The sequence below is a fragment of the Branchiostoma belcheri genome, unplaced genomic scaffold (genome assembly GCF_001625305.1).
Source record: "Branchiostoma belcheri isolate BF01 breed outbred unplaced genomic scaffold, Haploidv18h27 scaffold315, whole genome shotgun sequence".
Taxonomy (NCBI): Eukaryota; Metazoa; Chordata; class Leptocardii; order Amphioxiformes; family Branchiostomatidae; genus Branchiostoma; species Branchiostoma belcheri.
The window spans coordinates 126,316-145,666 of NW_017803927.1; the positions used below are offsets into that span (position 1 = coordinate 126,316).

General features: G+C 40.5%; 2 protein-coding genes across 3 annotated transcripts; both read right to left on the reverse strand.

Moving 5' to 3' along the window:
• Positions 1-1,063: 1,063 nt before the first annotated feature.
• Positions 1,064-11,533, reverse strand: LOC109474756. Its single transcript, XM_019775117.1, has 10 exons — positions 10,983-11,533; positions 9,832-10,359; positions 9,251-9,318; positions 7,290-7,375; positions 6,188-6,833; positions 5,629-5,699; positions 5,116-5,195; positions 4,692-4,812; positions 4,338-4,444; positions 1,064-3,984 (listed from the first exon to the last, which is right to left on the reverse strand). The coding sequence occupies exons 1-10, from the start codon at positions 11,452-11,454 to the stop codon at positions 1,064-1,066; spliced, it is 5,100 nt and encodes a 1,699-aa protein (XP_019630676.1). The 5' UTR covers positions 11,455-11,533.
• A 3,540-nt stretch (positions 11,534-15,073) lies between these two features.
• Positions 15,074-17,179, reverse strand: LOC109474757 (barrier-to-autointegration factor-like). 2 transcript variants are annotated; one of them, XM_019775119.1, is made up of 5 exons: positions 17,125-17,179; positions 16,440-16,481; positions 16,228-16,272; positions 15,699-15,841; positions 15,074-15,544 (listed from the first exon to the last, which is right to left on the reverse strand). In XM_019775119.1, the coding sequence occupies exons 1-5, from the start codon at positions 17,159-17,161 to the stop codon at positions 15,398-15,400; spliced, it is 414 nt and encodes a 137-aa protein (XP_019630678.1). In that variant the 5' UTR covers positions 17,162-17,179; the 3' UTR covers positions 15,074-15,397. The 2 variants fall into 2 exon arrangements, with proteins under 2 accessions (XP_019630678.1, XP_019630677.1); XM_019775118.1 differs by having other exon boundaries at positions 16,228-16,275; positions 17,125-17,178.
• Between the last annotated feature and the right edge of the window lie 2,172 nt (positions 17,180-19,351).

A 19,351-nucleotide genomic window follows, 5' to 3' on the forward strand; every position in this document is an offset into this window, starting at 1 on the left:
AATATTCTTTTCTGTACTGGTATTAGGTACTTCGTATTTGGTACGTCCATCAGTTTATACGTAATTTTGAACACAATGTCCATTGTCCATTGTCCGTAGTCTGGACATTTTTCTTCTGCATTCCAGTGTAGGTTTTTTTTTTTTTTTTTTTCTGTGAAACTGCACCCTTTCATACTTGTCCATACAAACAAGGTGTCATGGACATCGAAACGTAAGTGAAAACTTACTGGTTGTGTAAGAAGAAAATTCTGTACACTACAGAATCTTGTGGCTTGGATCTGTACCCTTTCCAGTTTATCTGTCTTTGTATGATATATGAATCCCATAATGTCGCAGCATATTCAAGGTTTGGTCTTACAAGTGACACATATGCAAGTGATTTTACCCTTGTTGGACATGCCCATAGATTTTGTTTGGTTACTCCCAAATTGAGTGTTTACTGATAACCTTTTGATTATTATATAGTAATATTGTCAACATCCCCCACTTCACGCTGCTTGTCAATGTAAGGCTTGTCAATGTTAAGCCCAGTTAAGGATGGCTAATTTTATTGTTGCCTGACCACAAAACTGGTATTTTGTTTCTTTGCTTGTTAACATAGTATTTTTGGGGATTAAGTTGCATGAGCCACTTACTTTGCCATTTTTCGAGGGTGTTCTGATCTTTTTGTAAAAATTATTCTTGGTAGACAAGACTTTAAAACAGTCATCGGCAAATTTAATAATGTCGCATTTCAATCAAGCTGATCTGGTAGCCTAAGGTCATTTTTGTACACAAGGAAGAGTAATTGTCCCAGGATAGTTCCTTGTGGAACCCCCAACGCTACTCTGAAGTATCTGAAGCTGAAACCTTCCCTTCCACCACTACTGTCTGCTCCCTGTTGGCCAGAAAGGCTTTTGACCAATTTATTAAATGTGTAGGACAAAGTCCAGGTAATTTTAGGCAAAACGAACCTCAAGGAGATATTGCAGACATGGCCATTTTAACAGTGACTCTTCATGGTACCTGAGAAGTGTTCAGTATTATCCTCTCAAGATTGCCATGACAGTGTTATGATGCCAGGTCATACATAGGTACTCCAATACAACTTAAGTGCCTCTTCATGATAGCTGAGCGATTTTCTGTGATCACCCAAGTGGAACCAAGCTTTTCCCAGATTGTTGAGCAACCTGGAAATGTCAGGATGGGCTGTAGTTTGACCATAAATACTTTTTAACATCTGTAACGTTTGTTCAAAGTACGTGATTGCTTTGTTGTAATCACCAAGACGTAGCCAGGCCATTCCCATGTTATGGAGTGAAATGGTAATGTGTGGATGTTCTGCATCATGACCGAAGATGACCATGTGCATGTGAAGTGCCTGTTCATAGCAGCTGATTGCTTTCCTGTAATCACCAAGGCTTAGCCAGGTTGACCCCAGGTTGTTGAGTGACATAGCAATGTCAGGATGTGCTTTATTCACACCATAGATAATTCTTCTCATCACTAGTGACTGTTCAATGTAGCTGATAGCTTTTCTGTAGTCACCCAGATCATACCAAGCTCCCCCCAGGTTTTCAAGTGACGTGGCAATGTCAGGATGTGCTTTAGTTTGACCATAGATACTCCTGTACATCTGTAGTGCCTGCTCAAGGTAGTTGATTGCTTTTGTGTGATGATCAAGGTAGCCCCAGGCTTGCCCCAGATTGTGGAGTAGTCTTGCAATATCAGGATGTGCTACATTTGGACCATAGATACTTTTGTACATTTGCAGTGACTGCTGGTAGTAGCTAATTGCTTTCCTGTAATCCCCCAAATGGAGGCAAACTCGTCCCATGCAAACGAGCACTGCTGCAATATGAGGATGTGCTGTATTCAGATCATAAATACTCATATACATCTGTAGGGCCTCGTTGTGGTAACTTATTGCTCTTTGATAATCACCCAGGCGATCCAAGGCTTGCCCCAGCTGGTTGAGTAATTTTGCAATTTCAGGATGTTTTGTACCATAGATTACCTTGTACATTTGAATTGCCTGTTCATTGTAGCTGATTGCTTTTCTGATGTCACCCAGATTGTACCACGCATGTCCCAGGTTGTTGAGTGACATGGCAATATCAGGATGTGCTTTAGTCTGACCATAGATACTCATCTTCATCTGAAGTGCCTGTTCAAAGTATCTGATTGCTTTCCTCTGATCACCTAGGTTACTCCAGGCTTTCCCCAACTCATTGAGGGACATTGCAATGTCAAGGTGAGCTGTACTCTCACCATGGATACTCCTGTACATCTCCAGTGCATGTTCATTGTAGCTGATCGCCTTTGGGTAATCACCCACACTGAGACAAGCATCCCCAAGATTTCTTAACAGGGTCATTTTCTCATTAGTGCTAGTCTCAACTTTCTTTAGGGCCTCAGCATAAGAGCTGATAGCTAGACTGTATTTACATAACTCAGTGTATATAATTCCTTGCACTCTTGGAGAATTGTCATACAAATCATGATCAACACATGCAGTTAGAACTGGCCTCTCTCCTGACCGTTGATACAAGAAACTTTTTAGGGGAACTGCTGTTTGATAGTACCTAAAAAGCTGCTTTTCATTTGGTAGGTGGAAAACTGTATTCAATGCATTTGAAGGTACTTCATCATGGACAGGAATCATCTGTAGGGATTCGATTGAGACCAAATATGACAGGTTTTCCTTCTGTCCACCATTTGCAAGGTGGGTTCTAAGCCTAAGCTCTGCTGAGATACTGGTAAGCACCTTCAAGTGGTGTGCATTGTTGGAACTGATCACTAGTTGCTTTTCCATTTCTTCTATTGTCTCCCAAACTGTGGTAGGTACAATGCCTGAGGACAGAGCCAAGCAATCTATTGCTACCGTTGGGAAGCGATACAGTTCTTTCTTTACATCAATCAACCTTGCTGTAATTGTACTCGTATCATTGTAGCTTTCACTGGTTTCCCTCAGTGCTTCCTGTGTCAGTTGCTGGGCCATTTTACTTCCATCAGCTTGCAGTATCTTTGCTGTGGTACCCATGTATGTGTCGATCAAACTCTGGTTTCCTGCTATGAGGCATGGGTTTCTCAAGATTGTGGCAAGGTGATATCCCTTCTTTAAATGTAATGTGATATCATCTTGTAACTTTGAACACATGTTTTCTGGGGTACAGATAAGTTCATTAGGTGGTTTGGTTTTTGATCCATGCCTACCAAGGGGAGTCTTGCTTGCCATTGGCATGGAGCCATCAAATGCAAACCCATGCGGTGTGATAGAGTCATAGTACCAGTCATCAAGGGGGTCTTGAGAAGAGAAGTCATTCAGGCTTCTTATTCCCAGTGCTGGGAGAATGGTTTCTCCCAGGTTGACCACCTTGAGGTGTAGATAGTGGGTGAGGTTACGGAAATATGCAACACATTCTTCACTTTCTTTCTCTACCAAGATGGCAAACTCCAGGTCTGAGTATGGAGTGACCAGCTCTGTGGCCAAACCTATCAGGGCATACTTACAGGGAGGAGGACCCATTAACCCAAAACATTCTTCTACAAGCAGGCTGATGAACTCCTTCCTTTGTTGTGTAATTTTCTCAACCAACAGCCTGACAGCCTGAGCTCGTTTTGCCTCTATCTCTCTGACACATGGGTCATCTTCATCATGTACATAGGGATCCAGCTGCTGGTCAATGGTTTCCATCTCGAGCTTGATCTGGTCCCGCATCTCCTTCAGCTGTTTCTTATGTCTTTCTGTGTTATCTTGGTTCACATTGAAACCTAAGCCAACACCTAAGACACATTTGATAAATGACTTCTCTACTTCTCTAATACCTGCTCCTATGTTACCACTGAGGACATGATCCTCTGACCTGGCTATTGCTGCATTGTAGAGTGCTGCTGCTTTGACAAAGTCTCCGCCTTCTCCTGTCTGCTGACCACGTTTACTGTAGACATCCCCCAACTTGCACAGGGGCTCCACCTCTCTCTGGTACTGCTGGGCTGTGGGATCTAGTCACAAATAACCGGTTAAAATTTCTACCATCATGAACAACTAGCTAATATATAATGTGTACTAGTTACATACGACTGAACAAGCTATCCTCATTGGCATTGGTACATACATGTATGTCCATTCAGTCTAGATCTTGAGTTGTACATTGTTGCAAAAGGGGAAATGATTCTCAATGTAGCTAAGACTAACTTTTATGATTCATTTCACTTTAAAAAAGTACAATGTACATGGTTAAGAAAGTACAATGTGCATGGATTTGAAAGTTAATAGATTCAAAAATGCAGGTAGATGTATTATTTTTTCAAATTTCAATGTAATTCCATTTAAAGTTTTCTGAGCTTTGTCTTACCTCTTACATGCACTGTCTTAAGTACAGCTGCAAAATGCTGCTCTGCTGAGTCCAGGTCTGCCCTTGCGAGCGATGATTCACCTTTTTTAAAGTGGTCACTGTACTGCCTGAAATCAGAAGTAGGGCATTGGGTTATTTTGATGAGACTTGATTTAGTACAAATTACATTTATTCCAGTACTTAATAGATATTATGCTTGCTTCTTCATCTTCGACATTCTTCTATATGCTTGCTGTTATGTAATAATCATCATGATAATACACTGATACATTGAAGTGATTTAATTGTCATCTAGCAAAAGATATTTTGCGAGGTGGCAATTATTTCAACTGACTTTAGACACGTTACCCTTACCTTGTCATATGGAATGCTTCTGTGTTTCTCCCATCTCCTGCCTGCTTTATTCTTTCTTTATTTACATCAGCCAACGTGCGTACAGGCTTCTCATCTCTCTGGTATTGTTTCACTGTGGGGTCTGAGAGTACATGCCATGGCAATAATTGAAGAAAATTGTACAAATTGATGTTTATGACATGGTCTGGGTTGAATTGATTGTTGTCAGGAATATTTTCGAGCATTACGAAGGAATAATGCTTCATTACACAGTCACTGTTTTCCAGGTCTTCCCCTCCTTATACTAAAATATGATTATATTTATTGTCAGATTTGAGGAAAAGCAGTCAATGAAGGCAAGCCAAGCCTGTGGCCTTTCTCTTTTTTTTTAATTCTTTATTTTCATTTGATAACATAACTGGTGTTTGTACTGACTTCAACATACCGGTATCTGAAAAGTATTCCTCTGCTAAGTCAAAAGCAGGCTTCTGTAGTTGTCTAAGATGTTCTTGCAATCGGTTCCGTCTGAAAAATATTTTACATAATATGTAAAATTATCATATGTGAAATATACATGTATATTGTAGACTGTATAAATTATATATAACATACTGGTCATTACTGGGCATGATTAGCTTTTAATGGTAGAATGTATAGACAAAGTTCAAACCATTCCTTTGCCCCATTTTCAATTATTGAGGTGAATGCTACACCCATGATGACCAATAATAAAATATGCAAAGTAAAATCAATACTTTTTCACTTTATACTGAAACTGAAAGGAAGGTATATATGGGACAGTACAATGTTCCTGGGAGTTTGGATATGGAGAAAAGTTACATACTTTAGGCACCAAGACTACATGAGTGCAGGAGACAGTTACACTTATAACTCCAGGAGTAACAGGACCTATACTTCCCCCGCCCTGTGATATACAGATCATATCAATTTTTCTTACCTTAGCCGTTCATTGATCTCTACTTGTCTGGTGATGAATTCCTTTCTCTTCATAGCAGATCGTCTTTTCTTCTGTTGTAAAACATGGAAGACATAACATTAGAGTATTTTGATATTCATCAGCTGTGATGATGATGATGATGATTTTTCATATTTTGCAAGTCTTTTACCACTAAATAATTAAGAATTATAAGAAATATACTCTAACTTATGTTTGACCTGTGATGCAGAAAATGCTGATTGTAACTACCTGTTCCTAAACTTTTAGGTTTTATGAGTGATTGTATTTTTGTGTATAGTGTAAATGAAGATGATAAATGTGGATCATCTGGATTGACACAAGATGTACAGATTTATCAAGGTCTGCATTATGTTTAACTCCTTGATGAGTAACCTTTATACATGTATAGACCTTTGTTTTACTGTGATCATTGTCATACAAACATTTTGGTTACTTATTTGTTTGCTACATAAAAAAGTATGTATCTCAGATTCTCAATTCTTAAAAACCTACTTTGCTTTTGAATGAAGCAAAACCCAATTGCCAGTAGGTATCTCACCTGTTTGATGTATTCCTCCAGCTTCTCTGTGTACCTGATGCGATGAAGTAGCGTCTGTTTCCCGTCTGACCCCTCACACCTAGTCAGTGCCTTGTTGTACAAGGCAGCTGCTTTGGACAACTGTGATACATCAAGCATTGCTTTGCCTTTTTCAAGGTGCCGATCTCCCAGAGATTTCAGAACCTCTTGTTCCAACAATGTGTCGCCTTTTGTGATAGCTGTTACTAATGTCTTTCTGTACTCCTCCTCAACAGCGTAACCCCCCCAGACAGATCTGCCCCTGTCTACTTTGAAACAAATCTTTGCAACCCTTAACACATTGCCCTCAGCAGTACTGTCATAGTCTGCTTTCTCTGTGAAGCCGATTGGATGCTCTGTTGTCTCTCCAATATCTGGATCTGTGCATTGGAGCAGGGCAGCAGCATACAGGCCGGCAGCCTTGTCAAACTCTGTTGAATCTTTACTGACCTTTCCTTTCTCAAGATGCCTGTCTGCAAGACTTATCAATGCTTCACCCTCCTTGTGTGCTGTACCACCTTTCAGTGCACCTCTCTCCTGGCCAGCTGCTGTAGTGAGACGCATTGCCACAACCCTCAGATCCTCTGGCAAGCTTGTCATGTTTCTATCTGCAGGTACTGATGTTGTCCTGTATGGCAAAGGAAAATTCATCAGCAATACTAATTAATTGTATCACTTTTAATACTATCAAGGAGCCTCGGATACTTCTCACTGCATATCAAGAGGTTAATTTCTCTCCACCACTACATTGAAAATACAAGCCTTTAGATAGTAGTAGGATGTAGTAGTTAGATGTAGTAGAAACTATTTAATGTAACTAACTGGATGCTCGAGGTTTGAAAGAAATTGATTTACCTATCATTAAATCAAAGACGTTATAGCCAAATGTAATAGCCAAACCATCCTTCTTTAACTTATAATGTTGAAAGTCAGGTCACTTTGTAGATTTTGAAGTGCACAGTTGTGCCATGGATCTGGACTTTCTAAAATATTGAGACATGTATAACAGAATTCTAAACAAAAGATACATGTACAAGTCTATGATGAGGTATCAATTTTTTTTTTTAATAATAATTTCCCCCACCTTGACTGGTCTTGAGTGCTGGCAGATCTTTTCCCATCATGCACAGCAGGATCTCCATCCCCCTTTTCTTTGACATCTGCTATGTCCTGAACATATAATGGTTCATCGGTTTGTTAAATATGTTGTTCCATTCAGTATTGTAAACATGTTATTATAATCAAACAAACTAGTCATTCATATAGCAGAAAATTTGATGATTTATGGTTTATCTTAGCATGAAACTAAGTTGCCAACTTAAGTATGCACAGAAAATGTCTATACTAATGTTTCATTGATTTGACGTCATTTTGGGGGGGGGGTATCTTGATCAGGAACAAAGTTGTTTTCAAAGTTTATATTTTCTAAACCTCCAGCAGAGACCTTTACTTTGGCCTAGTTAAACAACTGACTTCATGCATGAACACATGTACATTTGCTTTACATGTTTAATATGCAAGTATATTTTAATAACACCAAATGAACGTAAAATACGTGTTGTATAAACATCTTAATTACCTCCGGAGAAGGAGATATCCTTCCGCGTAGAGGTATTGTGAGAGATGAAGGTATTTTATGTACGCAGCTGTTTGTCGCGTTCGGGTATACGGTTGTTTTTTTTTTACTCGGTATACGTTCTGCTGTTTCTTTTATAGATGGTGCACGTCGTTTTGCTTTTATAGTATTTGTATTTTCGGGCGTGAAAACGATGTGTTTAGACAGGCACCCCTGTAACCATGAGTTTTGGCGTGTATTAAGTATTGACGGTCTGTTCCACGTAAAATTTTAAGAAAGGATAGTGATCGCATTTGTATCTCGCGTTATGGTGGACGCATGTAATTGGGTGTTCGCATATGTTTTGTTATTGGGCTGTAGATGGTGCACGTTTTTTTTTGTATATGTGTTTTTGGGCGTAAAAATTAATTGTTTTTTTGCGTTTGCCGGACACCCCTTCTGAGTCTGAAAATGGTCGTGCGGGTTGACCTTTGGTGTGTTTATGGTGTTATCGGTTCGATCCATCTTTGTTTGTACGCTTCGCAAACAGGGGTGCTCGGTGTTGATGAAGGAGGTATTTGTTGTCAACAAGGCGCTGCTATGTTACTGGTTACAATCGTAGGGTTGGAGGGTAAGCGTGAGATCACCATTCCTTTACATAATATGATAGGTGCGGTAGTGAAGTAGTGTATGGTTAAGTACGGGACATCGTCAGGACAGACCTCGACCTGCTCGGGAACATTATTTTCAGGCTGGAAACATTTATAGAGAGCACCGGACCGTCACGCCGAAGGTTTCACGGCCGCGGCTCGTGTCGTCGATTGTCTAGGGCCTTCTAGGCGTCTAACAGGGGTGTACACACTTCCGGGTTGAACGAATGTAATTAAAAAGTTCTTTGAATTGTGCATATTTTCACTAAATGTGGCTATGCAAACTTCTGTTCACCTAGTGCTGAGAAAGGAACCCGTTACTTTGGTACTTTTGCCTATGCATATCTTTAAACAAAGAAAAGTTGCTTCCGTGCGCGCTGTTACGGGAGCATGGTATCTTCCCATATATGCAAATATGCTTCATAAATATATGCAAGATTAATGCATATATGAATAAAATGTACATACATTATTTACATTAAACCCACACAAATTGTAAACCCTTGTGTAAAAGACAGACGCGAGTAGTAGAAACAAAAAGAAACCCCTGGTCCCGGGCCGGGGTTCGAACCCACGACCTCTCGAGCACCAGCATCAAAATCCAACTCTCAAATCGCTCGGCTAATAGGTCTAGATCCAGGTCTGGAATGCTAAATCTAACACATTAAATTCAATAAAATCAACTACACATAAGAAATAACATATAAGAAATACACTAAACTACCCGGAGGCATAAAATCTAAGATTTTCCTTGTTCAATTTTTGTTTAACTATTACACTGACTGTAAGATGCAAGACTTACAAGTCTGAAGACTTACAAGTCTAAATACAATTACTGACCTTGTGTGTGTCAGCCGTGGAACGGGATGTTGTCAGCTGATGAAGGTCCATTGCTGTATGTGACATTTCTGTATATGGAAAAAGTATCCTCACTATATAGAATGACCTAGAGGCCTGATTAGCAACAATGACTCAATCACAGCACCTACTGGCTTTACTTTTGATGGCTTTTGATTGATTGTATTAGGCCTGCCATACTGAAAAACAATGAGCATCGGATTTGATGGTGATAATGGAAATTAATGGCGACTAAAAGAGAAGTTACAAATTGGAAAAAAAGTCATCCATATAAATGACGAAGTGAGGTGCTACCACAGGAGCCAGAGGTTGGCTAATGTTTTAAACAACGAATTTTCAAAAATGTAACAGCTAAGAAAGCAAGACCTCTCTTTGTTGCTACTGAACAAATGGGGTTCATCCATATCCGGAGTGACTCTTGTTCTTTCCCTTTTGCCAAATCAGTAATAAATGAAGGAGCAAATCACAAAGCAAAGACAACATGGAGCTGATCATGAAGAAAACGTCAAAATTGATAGATACATAGTCTATGACATATAAAAACAAATACATTTTACATTTACCTGACTCCATTTGGCAATGCGTTGATGGTACAGTTTCCTCGGGTACAGATTCGTCTAAAGCTTTCTTGTGTGGCACGTGTTCCTCATGCCCTACTATGGCCAGTTTGTTTGTCAGTTTCGTCTTTTGTGCAAGAAGGTCATTGATAATGGCTTCCATACTTTCATTGGCTTCTGTTAATTCTTTGTTTTTCTCTTTGTCCTCCAAAAGTACTTTCTGTACAGTCTCCTGCTCCTTTGTAAGACGGGTGACTTCTTTCTGGAGATGTTGCACTATGTGTCTTTGGCTCTCCACTTGGCGCTTAGTTATCTCGTGTTTTAACTCCAAACTTTTCAGTCTTCCTGTCTCCATTCTATAGCTAAGCGCTAGCTGCTTGGTGTCGTGGTTTGTCACCCAGTTTGTGAAGTTTGTGTCCTCCTCTGGGATGTCAGTGGCGAGGTTCAAAGTGTCCAGGAACGGATGAACGATGCCGGTCTGTTTTGAGGTCGTCGGAAATGCCAGGCTATCCACAGATGTGGTGCGTTCTATTCCTAAATGCAAAAATAAATCACGGTTAGACGACGGTGTTCTGTTTTCAATTCTGCTTTCAAATTAGTTATGTCATGGAGGAAACAGGTGGCAGAACAGACATAGATGGACATGAGATGAGCTTGTCTACGCCAACTATTAAGATATTGGCTATAAAGATGATATATACTCTGTACGTAATTTGCCACATACATGTACATATACATGTATTCCGTACGTAGGATGAAGATATTCATACATGTAGTTAACCTTGTTAGATCTATACCTCTGTTAGATCTTTAGTTGTAGACGGCCATACAAAAGTCCCTGTACTTTTTGTTGTGTCAATAAAGAATCTCTATAAAAGCTTGAGGGTGATTAACGAGTTGCCAAAAGAATTCACGAAGCTTGCCTAAAACACATTATCTAGACTTCAATTGGTCTGTCTACATTTATCAAATCATACCCACGACCTGTTCGTATGTTGAGGGGTAGATTTGCAAACTTTCTGGTGTAGTCTTCCTATAAAAGCTGGGTCGGAAGTACTAGGGCCTTTAGGGGCTACGACAAGGATAAAAATAAACGATCGAATGGAGAACATGATAGAAAGCACATACGTCTTATGGTAAAGACACGACAATCTCACCTGTGCTTCCGGGTTCCGGTAAGTCTTGATACATGGCACGTTTGGGTGTCGTTTCCCTTCGTACGTAGTCCAGAAACTCATTTTCACGGTCCAAAGGGCAAAATGATTTCTTGCGTTCGTCCAAACACTTTTCAACAATCTGAAGAAACACGTTCTTCTTTACTCTGTCCTTTGGGAAGTACCCAGCGAAGAATTCGACTTCATCTTCCGGTAGCGGTCCTCTGCTAGGTTGGTCTTCCTCGCTGCTGGAAGACTCGTAGTCGAACGGAAACAAGATTCCAATTTCGTTGGCGAAGCAGTGCCCTTCCCCCTGCTGGATCAACTTCAGAGCCCGTGGCCATTTTTCTGGCCTTATGGAGGTTAAGTAGAACTGCAAACTCATGGGCATATCTTCAGGAAACCCTGTGATATCCAACTGCCCTTCGACAGTCCACTTACACGTAAACAAGTGTTCCCAGGTACGTGTAGTCATGTTGGCAGCCGTATTACCTTCATACTAACGTCAGAAATACGGTTACTCCAGAAAAAAAAACATGTCCGCCCTGTCTACGATCGACGGGTGCGTCGAACAAAAGTATCAGGTACACCAGACGTCACATGATAAGGCCGATGTACGCTATTGGTGCCCTTAAGGTTGCTAAGCGACCCCCCATGACGTCAGACAGGTGTGCCAGGGACCGATCGCTATACATGCTGGGTGTCGGAAACATAAAAAAGAACATACCTGTCTTCACCATAAGATGCGTTAGCTGGACAGTATATATGCTGCCCATTAATGAATTTTCCAAAGGAGGAAGTCTGGACAACTGTACAGTACGCGTCTTTTCATCATGGCCGCGCACGCAACAATACAAAATCATTTTTTGCCGGGGGCTTTCGAGCACAATGAATCATTCAAAACCAAGAATAAGAAAGTGGTTGGGTGCCATGATCTCCAAGTTTTGCTAAAAGCTCAGTCTAGGGGGCTGGTGGTGGCGGCAGTCAAGAAACTACCGGGAGACAATCTGCCCAAGGGGGTATACACCGTTCTGGTGACGTGCCGCCCCGATGTCGACCGTCCGGACTCGGATAAATCGCAAGGAATTGCTCCATATAACGACAAGGTTTGGGAAATGGTCTCCTGTACGAACTGTGACTGCAACAAGCAATCGAGCGCCCAGAGTGAGCGTCCGAGCAGACGGCAATCAAATGCTCACGGTAAGAAAACTGAACGACAGAGCAAGTCCAAAGCAAGTGCCCAGGGTGAAAAAAGTGAATGTCCAAGGCGTGGGATTTTGTTCCAATTCGAGCCGTACTTGAAAACTGTCTACGATCCAGAACTCTGGCCAGAAGACAAACTCAAAACGTTCTGCCTGACTGCTTACAACGAAGCACAAGCCTCGGGAAGGACGAGGACGGCGGGTGGAGTGACCTATTGGGAAGGCAAAGCCATAGAGGAACGCAAGGAATTCTGGATGGGAGGATTTCTGAAGAATGGGAAGATTAAGAACTTCTACTTTATTCATCCAGAGGATCGAGAATTAAAGAATGTTGCCTGACAAAAATAGATTGAAACAAACTATTAGGATGCCTCAAATGTGAACAAGGTAAAGATCCCTTCAAAGTAGCCACTATACATGTAGTATCATGACCTATCACTGTCATATTTTAATCTGTAAGCCCAGTCGTTAAAGCACCAATTGGAATTGGGGAGTATTCTGTTTTTGGTTCTATAACATGGAAAATCACAGACAGAAAAAATGTCCTATCTGCAACGAAACGATATTTCCAGCTGTGAAGAATACCAATAATTATGTAAGTTACAATGTTGCATACGTTGAGCAATCTACATCCCTATGACTTATATATACTATGGATAGACAATGTACGTATGTACAATAAATGTCTGCATTCTCATTATGACTAAGGGCTTTGATTTTGCACAGATAATGAGGGCTCTCAACAAGAAGAAGAGAGCAAAATTATAAATAAATACAGATACAGGAAGCCACGTGGCACCTGTTCAATTCTCCTTTGTAGTCTGGAATAACATTATATCAGAACTTTTAAAACATCGTCTAGACATAACGCCGCAGTGACTAATTCAGTAACACTTAAACTTCCAGCGCCTGTCCCGTACATGTACAAAACGTTGTTAAAATTACATTTCCACCTTCAATTATTGTGTCGTCAACATCAGTTGAAACGTAGGTGTTCAACAATTTTCCCCATTTTAATGATAGCGTAAGATAGAATTATGTCTTTCCCACAATGTTCGGGCATACAATAAGATTTTTTTTTCACCAATTCAGCCTATCATGGGCTTGTCATGAGTTAACTTCATAGAAGGACTACTAGGTATCCCTTTCTTGACAAACACAACGCATTCAAGAGTCCTGGTGATATGATCCTCATCAGTCTGTTATAACGATGTCACATTATATCAACGAGGCTTTAAAGAAGGTAATATATTTTCAAAGTCCAATGTATCAGTTGGACCTATGTCTGACTCTCTTATACTATACTAGAGGTACGCTACCTCTCGTGCTCAATAGACCAAAGCTCGGGTAAACATGAACCCACCCTGTGCGGAGGTCAAATGTCATTTTGGGCGTGCAAGCATGAATGTGTAAACAAGAACAAAAAGCTTGGCCCATTATGCATATTTCTTCATGTGTAAAGGTATCTGTGGACAGGTGGCCGCGGAGTCAAATGCGTACCTTGTCTCGTCGCGTTACCGCCTATATTCATCCGCGACAAAAGTAAGTAATAAGTAGTTCCTAAAGCTGGGTAGAGATATAAACCCTGATCACTAAGAGTGCCACAATGGTCTGCCGAAATTGCGTTTTTTAAACATCTTTTTTCAATTAAGTCTATAACAAATATAATTGAATTAAATGTCGTTTGGTGAAAAACATAAAAGTGTCCTCTCAATATGTAAATTGTTCATTTTGTCAGCAAGTTTGTGCTACACTGTTGGTAACTCTTGGTCTTTGGTCTGTTCCGGTCTGAGTATTGACAAGCGTACTCCAGTATGTTGACACTACAGGGTGCAGCGTTCCTTCCATATTGGTTGTCATGTGTACCTGGTGTGACCCGACGATCTAACAAGCGTCAGGTGATTTGCAGACCAACCTTTGAGCTGTGCATTAACCGTACGAGTATTTCCGTAGCCTCCTATCAGCCTTCTAGCGGGGCAGCATTTGTTTTTACGAGCGCCTAAATCGGCGGTTCCCTTTTCGGGGGGAGGTCCGGCCTTGTTCGGGGGAGAGCTGCATCGTCGCCCGCAGTAGAGAGGGGCGTGATTCCCTTTGCCGCGTTAGAGAAGTTAGTGCGTTTAAAAATCGAGTACTAGTATCAGCGTTCCCATAGGCCTTCTAAAAACACTAAACACCACCTCTTCCAGGTGTCTGCGAAGGAGGCTACATTTCCTAATCTGCCCGACATTGCGCAAGCAAGAGGCAATGTCGACATCATTGGTGTTCGTACTTTTAACATATCAGAAAAGAAATACTTGTATTACACAACACTTTATGAATGAATGAAAGACCTTTATTGTACATTTATGCTCAACATGCGAACTAAGTACAGGTCACGGCAAAAAATAATGGTAGACTAAAATATATCTATAGTAAAACTACATATGTACAGGTTCTGCTTCTTCTCGCTTCTTAAAACAGTTATATAATGTAAGAACAGATGGAGCTAATAGTACGAGGGTTATCGAGTTTCGTGAGGAATGTGAATTTTTCTTTTCTATCTAATATTCTAAAACTAGGGGAAAATCTTGTATACAATTGAAGAGAATCTTTCACTCATTATCATATAGAGTACAGTCTACAATAAAATGACTCTCGTCTTCAATCAGACTCAGTCACTTGCGTGGTACCAAAAACAGAAACTTACCCGTTTAATGTGCGTAGGTGTTCTGTTTCCAATATATTACTCGATGGCGCCATATATAGCGACTACATAATGGTATTCTTTTCAGCATCCTTTTCAACATGTGAAAGCACGTTGCTATTATTTTAGATACTTGCAAAGTTCGATATCTTCAAAGACACGATATCTTGCCTGGTTGTCGCCTTTTTAGATGTTTTTGTTTTGTTTTGTTTTGTTTCATTAAGTAACATGACTACTTACACTGCATCAATGCCAAAGCTAGTACTTGTCTATTCTTGGGACAGCTACATGTATGATTAACAATGTTTGGCAAACAGTGGAACTTATGTACAAGATCACAATGTCATCAAGATTTTTAATGATACCACAGCTATTTGCTTGTTTTATCTTAAGAATAAATTACTCCAACGTTTAAGATTCGTATTGAGAGGATAGTCCCATTTGTTATTTCATCCACTCTCAGATCCACAGTGGAATGACCAACCATACCAGGTGAGGATCGCACAGAAGAAAGCATTTGCAATTTTGAAATGTTATATTTTCAGATGTTTGTCACACCAGTCCTTCACTGCGTTATAAATTTCCTCACCTTTGGCATTGTCAGCAATTGATTTGATCCACTCCTTGAATTTGTGCTTATCTCTATTCAAAGCCATGTATTGGCCCACTACTTGCACGGCCTGAAAAAAAAGTACCATGTTAAAATAAGGCCCGTCATACACATCCTCTACTGTATCGTCTTTCAAAACATAATTCTTAAAAAAAGATCTATACCACTAAATACTAAATACAAGATAGCAAGCAATGGTTTGTCTCTGACAAATGTTGATTAACCTTTGTGAATCCATTGTCCGCCAATTTAGATGCAAGCACATCTCCAACCCAAGGAATGAAGCTGGCAGGTTTGTCATCTAATGTTCCAGCCTTCATAAATTCGTCTCGCTTTTTAGTATGTGTTGCCAGATTGATTTGGGCACCTGGAAGGGAATATACATTTAGATTTATTACTATGTTGCTGACTGGTGAATTAATTTTCTAGTGCATAGTTGCATTTGATCACAAAACTATATTGTGCAATTATAAGGCGAGATTTTTTGTATGAGATGATAGTTTATCTTAATACTAGCTTACACATATAAACCTAATTAATTGATTAAAATTACCTACTCTTACAATATCACGCAGAACACTCGCAACCTGTACTTAACCAGACTATCAATTGTTACAACATTGTTGAAAGTAGAATTGTTATGGAGCCTGTTGGTCAGAGTCAGCATTCATACACATGTATTTGGTCGACATGCTACTGCAAAATTTTGGGCTAAGTATTGCGTAGAATTTTACAGTAAATCTGTTAGTATACCTGTTTCTTGAGCATGCTCTGTTTGCCTTCGTGCCTGCTCTTGAGCTGCTAGAAAAGGAAAGTTTAACAGAAAATTGTTATCGGCCATATTAAAGCAGAGGATGGTGACTTGTACAACATGATTATGCAAATATGCATGCAAAAAAGTGCAAGATTTACAACCCAATGCAAGTAACCTGTAGAAATGTTCAAAATACAAGGGTGCGCCTTACCTTTCTCTGGACTCATATAATTAGCAAATAATCCCCTGTTTCCTGAAAAGGTTTTACACGTTGTCTTAATTCATAACAATACCTGATTTGTACATTCAGGTACTACGACACAAAATCGGATCATACTGATCCACATAACACACTGCTTCGGCTTGACATTTTTGGGGCATTATTAGGGATGTTTGCTAAGCGACATGCTTAACACACCAATTACTACAAACTTATATGTTGTAACATTAAGATAAAACACGATTACTTTAAATACTTTATAGTAAAACTGACTGAGCGTGCCTTTTTCTTCTATTGCAGACTCTATTTTCATACATTGCTTCTGTCGGTAAAGAACATGGCATGTACAGGACAAAGATGCAAGGACCGTAACTTCTACCAAGGTCAGTCACCAGGAGGCCCAGATTTGACCTAGACCTTTTTGACCTTTGTCTGCCTAAGACCTACTCTTGAGTTATGCTTACAACAAGTACACACACACACTGCCGCCCCCCTCCCGCACACACGTATACATATTCATTTACACACACGCGCGCGCACACACACACACCCTTCCTCGATGAAATTTATATACATACACATACGCACACACATACGTATACACACACACACGCGCGCACACACACACACACACACCAAAAGCAATAGTTGCAATTTTTCGTGAATGTTAACTTACTAGGCTCACTCCCCTTTTTTGAGCCTTTGCTCCCCATGGTAGTAGACTGGTGCTGCTTCCGGGCCACTTTGCTTCTGAAACATTTACATATTCAACCGCGACACACGAAACCGTTTACGTAATGAATAAGTAGTTCCTTAGTAACCATCGAAAAATCAAACCTGGGCACTGTTACTAATTGTTATAGAGAGCGAAGTGCAACTCCTTGGCCATATTTTTGTTCAAATCAGCTAAAAGACCAACTTGTCCACCCAAAGATTTGAAGTGTGTGCAAGCGCTACAATACACCACCCAATGTTTAACCTGTGAGGGGGTTTTGTGCTGCAATCTATTTATTTATTCAATGTTGTCTGGCCTTTCTTTCATACACGCGTCCGTGCTGATCGAGCCTTATAATCCGCAATCCTAAGATTAGGACTTGAGTGTCAGCCGAGAGGACAGCAGTAAGCTGGATCGAGACCAGATGTAGGTTTGGCATCTGATTAATTGCAAGTAAGTCTGAACCTCGCAAGATCGGAGGCTTTGTATTTCAACAAGCTTCAGGTTACGAGAGAGTTGGTGAATGAGTAAACAAAGAGTTTCCTTAAGAGGTGGTGCGGAAGACCTTGCCTGGTTACCCTTTCTGGGCCCCAAGAAAAGCATATGTATGGTCACTTGGTCATATCCCAAATGTATTTACCTCCATGAAAAATGGAGGTATTGTTTTTGGTGTGTCTATGTGTGTGTGTGTGTGTGTGTGTGTGTGTGTGTGTGTGTGTTTGTGTTTCCGCGCATTTGTAGTCAGCATAACTTCATAACGCCTTTATGGATTGTGATGATATTTGGTATGCTGGTACGTCTTAGGAAGACAAAGATCAAGGTCAAATATGGGCCTCCTGGTGGATGACCTTGGTACTGCAGCAGAACTTCCGGTTTTTGTATCTTTTGTCCTGAACATGCTATGGTCTTGACTTTTGGGTGACAGATAGCTTTTTTTGTCAGGAATAAGTGATGTGGGTTTGGTCCCCCAACAGATTGTTCTGGAACTGCAGAGGTTTTCTGGCGAAATCTTTAAAAGCAAATCAGTCACGATATTTTCATCATATTTGATGTGTAGGTAGCTAAGAGAAAATTGTACATAATTAAATGCAAATGAGGACATAATTTGCATAATTATGTAGGAAATCTGCAATTACAGTGCCTTACATGATAGTACTTTTATACATGTGATGTATGTAATCTGTGGCAGGTGAAACATCAACAGATACCAATTATGCAAATAATGGCCTAATTTCCATAATTGATGTGAAAATTTAGCGATTTATTAATGGTGAATGATGGGAATTTTATACCTTGTGACATGTCTAAGTTACTTAAAGGTTAACATCACTAAGCATATATTTTATTAATGTAGAGGTATAATTAATGAGGACATGAAATATTGCCATAGGAATTCCTCACGCAAAATATTGTAATTTGACTTTAGAAAACCATAAATTAAACTGTTAATTACGACCTTACATAACACCTTTATGGATTGTAATAATATTTGGTATGCTGGTATGTCTTAGTGGCGTCGCGTGGCGTAGTGGACAGAGCGTGGCGTAGTGGACAGAGCGTTCGGCGCTCAACACAGAGACCCGGGTTCGATTCCGGGTCGGAGCACAGGGGCATGTCCGAACATGCACACCGACGTTGTGCCCTTGGGAAAGGCACTTTACACGTATCCCCCCTCAATTAGAGGGACAAGTCTCCAACGGCAGTTGTCTTCAGCTGGCGGACGAGAGCAGCGCCAGGCGGGCTGGCGTAGACAAGGCGGAAATTGAGTGTTACCAAGTCATCCGGCAGCTCGCTGCAAGCATCCCAACCAGAACCAGCACGTCTCCCTCGATATGGATCCGCTGGGGAAGACGGATGCCCAAGTGTGTGGGTCTCAGATTCGCAACCTGTTATCCACCTTAAACAAATTTACGCGAAGGCCACCGTGTCAACTGTAACCCTCACTCAGGTGTAGGGATTGACACGGTAATCGTACTCGGAAAGTCTGTATCTGTATATCTGTACATGAATCTGTATCTGTACATTACTATGTATATGTAAATGAATCTGTATTTGATTGCAAATAAAGATCACGAGTGATTGCCATAGATATGGTATGTCTTAGGAGGACGAAGGCCAAGGTCAAAAATGGGCCACCTGGTGGATGGCCTTGGTACTGTAGCAGCACTTCCGGTGTAATGAGGAATCT